The sequence below is a fragment of the Centroberyx affinis genome, unplaced genomic scaffold (assembly GCF_046629955.1).
Source record: "Centroberyx affinis isolate AG114_WGS23_722 - 3 ecotype Tasmania unplaced genomic scaffold, CSIRO-AGI_Caff_v1 ptg001448l_1, whole genome shotgun sequence".
Classification (NCBI taxonomy): Eukaryota; Metazoa; Chordata; class Actinopteri; order Beryciformes; family Berycidae; genus Centroberyx; species Centroberyx affinis.
In genome coordinates, this window is record NW_027279922.1 from 306,501 (window position 1) to 312,500 (window position 6,000).

Genomic DNA, 6,000 nt, shown 5'->3' on the forward strand with positions numbered 1-6,000 from the left:
AATAAAGTGTAACCCTGTTATTCAGAAGAAATGATGTACTCTAACTTTATCGTGTGTAAAATGTATCTGACACCACAGTACTTTGTATCTGAGGGAAAAATTTCAGCATCTTTCAAGAGCTCAGTATGTGAGGCATCAACACTTTTCTGCCAGCAGGGGGCCTCATTGCATACTGAATTCATTGATCTGCACTGAGCGCTATCTTCAGGTTCAGGTGCTTTACCCTGTTGGAGAATAATGTGTAACATATGATAGTATTCCAGTGATTACATTGCAAACAATTGGCAACTTTAATCTGTCATTTGCATCGATTTTGGAGGCAAAGTAACCAAAAAGAAAGCAGAAGTATTCAGATTACATAGAATATTCAAATATATTACATTACTGATTACATTTTAGCAGAAAATGGATTGCATTTTGATAGCAACCTTCACAACCCTTACTGGAGGGGTACAGGGTACACAACGTACCAACATAGTGCAAAAAATATCAACCAGACTGATGAAGATTCCCACTGCGCATGCACCACAGCCCAGTATGCGACTGCCATGGTGGCAGTGTGTTCTCACTCTGCTCCTCCTTGCCTCTGTTCCACAGTATTGGTCCCATGCTCATTTCCATTCCTGACATCTGAGCATGCTTGGATGAGCATGAGAACAAATTCTTTCCCCGTGAACTGATCCGTTTTGAGCGTGACGAGAAATCTAACAGAAAATAAAACATTCATATACAAAGACATACACGGAGAAACACTCTGCTGAGCTGAAAATACGATTTGATGATTTGACCAGAGTTACTCAGCAGCATTGTGTCTTTGTGTGTGCACGCATGAATGCAGTTGTGCATGCACGTGTGTGTGTGTGTGTGTGTGTGTGTGTGTGTGTGTGTGTGTGTGTGTGTGTGTATGAGTGTGTGTGAGAGCAGAGTTGAGTTCAGGACACAGTGACCTCAGAGAGCATACACAGGCAGTCACATTCCAGTTCCCTAACCCGTATCCCAGTTTAACTATGCCAAACCTCTGCCGCAGCCTGTTGGGTTCTCAATTTACTGTGGTGCCTGCAAACGTCAGAGGTAGAAAGAGCAATGAAATATTATACCAAACTAAAATGTGAGTTACAGACTGCCCAAGTAAAGTAAAATGATCAACAAATTATTAAGAATGGGATTTCATTGGTAAAAACGTAGCGACTTCAATATTGCTGCCCATCTCTAAAAATATCTGTTGGAAAGAAAAAATCTATGTAATCTGTATAAAATCTTATAGAACCTAGTACAGTATATATTGAACCAAAATACGGTGATCATCTTTCCCAATAGCTGTTTTTATATATAAAACGGCCACAAATTTTCGACCCAAATACACTACTGGGAGTATGTAACAGAAAATTTAACATTTCTGACATTTCTTTCTTTACCTGCAAATGAAACCTTGTCTCACTGAATAATTGTGACTTGATTTTACCTTAAAACAGCTCACCATCTTCTGTTTTTGTTTCCCCAGCTGGAGTCAGGAGCAGTTTACTATGAGCACCAGATTCCTGAAGAGCCTTTTTGGGTGGTGAGGGACTCCATAGATCTCATTCTGTCGTCCCAACCAGCCCCAGATGTCCGTCACATCCTCCCCATCACCGTCTCTTACTACGCTGCTCACAGCAACATCTCCACACAGCTGTGGAAGAACAAAGGTAAGAAATAAAATGAAGGAGGTGCTGAAGGGTTTGATTGACTGAACACACTTGGTCTTTGTCTTCAATGCCATGCTTCACACTTAAAGAACTTCACACACTCACACCAGGGAGTTGCCCAGTTCAAATGTAGTCTTCAGCAGTAGATGGAGTGTAGGTATCTTGCTCAAAGGCATCTCAACAGTAGTTGTTGGCAGGGGGATTCTTGTCCACTTACCCCACCCAGATTTTCCCAGTTGGTCCAGGAATTTGAACCCTTAACCCTCCAGTCACTACAATACAGTTCATTTACCAATTTACTTGAGGCTTCCATCGCCCCAATGAGACATGCCAGACATTGTTTGTAGGTTGCCATAATTCTAAATATGTAAATTTTTTCAAACTAATTTCAGTGTGAAAAACATTCTGTGGTAGCTTGATTTGAATTGTGCATCGAGATTGTTTACAGATGAACAAACTCTGACACACAATTGCCACTGGATCTTATTAATATGAGGTCATGCCATGATAAAAATTGGTCATCCTTGACAAAGTCTTTTCATTGCTGCACATTTGTGATTAATTTGCTGTTTTGGTGGAAAAAACAGTTGTTCATTTTAGCTTTTTCAGAGTTTTACAATTTGTTTCTCGTTATGTAATTGTTCACTGTCTGAGCAGTCTAAAGATGTGTGATGTACCACCCCTGCTTTTGACTCTGCCAAAACAACAACCCCCTGCTCCATCTGCCTCTCCAAGTTTGCCAACTACACTGCTGCATAATTAAATAGTAGCAGGAGACAGCCAAGCATTGTGTGCTGTATCTGTTTGAAACTAGAATTTAAAAACGTTTAAAATATCTGATTTGTTTTTATTGTTTCCCTTCAGGTCTGGAAATTGTGCAGGGCCAGGGGAAGGCTATCGACAGTTCCATTCTTGACGCCTCCAATCTTCTGGCTAGCCTTCCTGAGTCTGAGCGAAGCAAACTGGATGTGGTCTTTGAGATAAGGCATTTCCCTGGCCATGGACGCATTACCCTGGGTGGTCTGGACTTGCCCCGTGACGCCCCGTACTTCATGCAGGAGGATGTGACTCAGGGAGAGCTGGAGTACCTCCACGATGACTCAGGGGCCTCCTTTGACAGCTTCTCCTTCCGGGCCCGTCTGAACCCTCAGGGCCGTGGTGTGGCCTCCCCAGCCCAGTCTGTGGTCCTGGAGGAGATCTTCAACATCTCCATCAAACGACGGGACTCTAATCCTCCAGAGCTGGTCAGCATAGACATGCTCCTGGAGGTCCTTCAAGGTTCCATGACCATCTTGACCCAGAAGCATCTCAACACTCGAGACGAGGACAGTCCACCAGATGAGGTGCGCTTCAAGGTAACCAAAGCCCCCAGCATTGGTCGGCTGGTTGACTCACTCACGATGGACCCCATCTCTGAATTCACACAAGAGATGGTCAATCGTGGGCAGGTGGGCTTTGTCAGCGATGGCAGCCTTGCTGATGGCTTTGTGGAATTCATTGTGTCCGACGGGAAACACCAAACAGAGCCACACACACTCCACATTGGTGTCCTTGCTCGCACCCTGGTTCTTGACAAAGCCCCAGAGATCAAGGTGAAGCAAGGAGATGATGAGACCCTAGTAACTGAAGAGATGTTGAGGGCCACAACAGGTGGCCCTATTGAGGAGGATGTCCTTTACAAGATCACTAGTGTTCCTAAGTATGCAGCTGTCATGGTGGACCGGCAGCCCACCTCCGCCTTCACCCAGACACAGATCAGAGAAGGCCGAGTCAGTGTCCGCTTTGTTAAGTCCACTTCGCCTCGCGACAGTGTGGCATTTGTAGCCCGCAGCCGGGCTGCAAATGTATCCTCTGTCCTCAACATCACAGTCCAACCTCTGGCCAACATTGCTCAGGATCCTCTTTTACCCCAAGGTGCTCTTGTCCGATTGGACAGGAAGCTTCTGGATGCAACTCCCCTGGCAAACAAGACTAGGACCTCCCCCACATTCAGTGTCATCCAACAGCCACAAGGGGCTCGTTTTGTGAGGTCTGGAGGTCCTGCTGCAGGTCAGCCTGTGGACACATTCAGCCAGCGGGACCTAGATGAGGGCCGTGTGGCTATGGAAATCCTAAACAGCTCTTCTGGATCACGAGGTGGTGTTAGTCAGGATGAAGCCCGCTTCCTGCTCAAGTCTCATGGGGTCCCTCCTGCAGAATGTGTGCTTTCCTTCCAGACTGGTCCCTATAATGCCTCTGGGGTCTACCCTGCCACTCTGTTGAGGGTCCCCCCAGAATTCCCATGGATGGACAGCAATGACCTCCCTGGTGGGGCAGGGTCCCCTCGTGCCACTCCAGCCAGCCCCCGCCGGGGGGGCAACATGGACTGGCCCCATGGAGGTGCCCCCACTACAACCTCTTCTGGCACAGGCTCCCACAAGAAACCTGTGGTCTCCCGGCGCAACAACTTCTGGTCTATTCTCATCCCCATTCTGGTGATCCTCCTCCTCTTGCTTCTGGCAGCCATCTTGGCTTACTACTTGATCCGCAAAAACAAGACGGGCAAGCACGATGTCCAGACGGCAGCGACCAAGCCCAAAAACGGAGAAGTGGCCAGCGCAGAAACCTTTCGGAAAACTGACCCAGCCAATAACATCCCCATGTCCAACATGGACTCCAAAGACGCAGACCCAGAGTTGTTGCAGCACTGTCGGACAACGAACCCGGCCTTGAAAAAGAACCAGTACTGGGTCTGAGACACTTTGAGAGAGGAGACAGAGAGAGGTAGACCCTTGAGTGTCTGAAAGACTGCCTCCACAATCATTCCGCTTAGTATTAAAGACCTCTTGCCACAGCAGTATAAATGAAAGTAATTTTTTGATGTCATTGGTTATTTACTTATCTCAATCAAACTGTGGACCAATTCTCAGGCAATGAAACACTGAATACCTATTGGCAATGGAAGAGGCAGTTTCTTATCTTAGGAGGCTTTAGCCATGTCTATTTATTTTAGTTTTATCATTCCTTTTTGTCAAAGGGCACAAATGAGGACATAAACATGCTTTGTGTTTGCAAAAAAATTATTTTGGGTGTGCTCTGCCAATGTATTCCATACGATATCATAGGCCAATATTATTCATTTGAGTACATAGGTAATTTAAAGTTTTGGTACTAGTTTGATTTTAGTTTTGGTTTATCAGGAAAGTGGATAAGTGTGTACATAAATCATGAGGTAGATATATGCTGTATGTGCAAGAAGATGACAAACTGCCTCTTTGTGTTTTCTGTTTATTTTTCTATTTTATTAAGGTATCATTGTCTGTATTTTTGTCTCTCAAGGCTAAATTCAGTTTAGCTTCGTTACACAATAACATGCTTGATTTCAGGAGTTCTCAAACCCATCATGTTTTGGGTGGAAAGCGGATGGGTTAATACATAAAATTAACTGTTTAAAATGAAAAGCAAAACTAGCAAAACTTGCACAGGTTTGATTGAATTTAGCTCAGAGTAATCTCATCATCTTTCATATTTTATTATTTTTGCATGCTTCCCAAGTGCTTGTAAATATTCACTGGACTGCCATGGCACTGACCACAAAACTGCACGGTTTACAATTTGTAGACCGCAGGCAGGACATTGTTCAATAGTATTGGTCTTTTACACATCCTTATTGGCTGACAGGCAAGGATGAGGTCATCTGGAACCGGGATGGTTCCATTTACCAAGTCCACAATTAAGATTTCATAAAAGCTGAAAGTGGTTGGTGATAGGGTGGGAATAATGTATAAAACGCTCCACTTGATTTTAAAAAAAAAAATGTTATTGACAGAATTCATTTATTTCATGTCTTGAAAAAGCTACTTGTGATATTATGCATTCCATATCTAAGCTGAATAGAGAGAAGTTAATATCTTCAAAATATGAGAGATTTTTTTATTAAGTCTTTTAGATTATCATTGTTGTAATTAAGACCATTAAATCAGAATCCTCCTCTTCCTCTGTAGACATCTTTATCGTCGCTCTGACCTGTGGAGGCCAAGTTGATAAAAAATATTTTTAAAAAGTCTGTGATGCGTCTTTATCCACAAACTATCAGACTGTTGAATTAAGTACTTTAGGTCAAGTAGAAAGGTTCAGATAACTTTTTTTCTACCCACTAAAGGAAATGTACTACACTGAGTAACAAGTTTCAAACAGCTAATCTTTCTGAGGAGTAAGTTTGAGTATTTGCTGTACATTTCCTTTCTCATACTGTATACCTATGCAATGACACCTTATAATTTTTCTTTAGTTATATACTGAGTATACAATGAATTCTTTGCTGTATTCGTCTTCT

At 43.5% G+C, this 6,000-nt stretch overlaps 1 protein-coding gene across 1 annotated transcript in view; it reads left to right on the forward strand.

The window, feature by feature from the left end:
• The window catches only part of cspg4 (chondroitin sulfate proteoglycan 4), a 64,707-nt gene that overhangs the window by 57,880 nt on the left and 827 nt on the right, over positions 1–6,000 (forward strand). The window contains exons 10-11 of the mRNA XM_071526730.1: positions 1,502–1,685; positions 2,550–6,000. The exon at positions 2,550–6,000 is cut by the window's right edge and continues 827 nt beyond it. Coding sequence (XP_071382831.1) covers positions 1,502–1,685; positions 2,550–4,420 — 2,055 coding nt within the window. The 3' untranslated portion in view covers positions 4,421–6,000. The remainder of the gene's footprint in view (positions 1–1,501; positions 1,686–2,549) is intronic.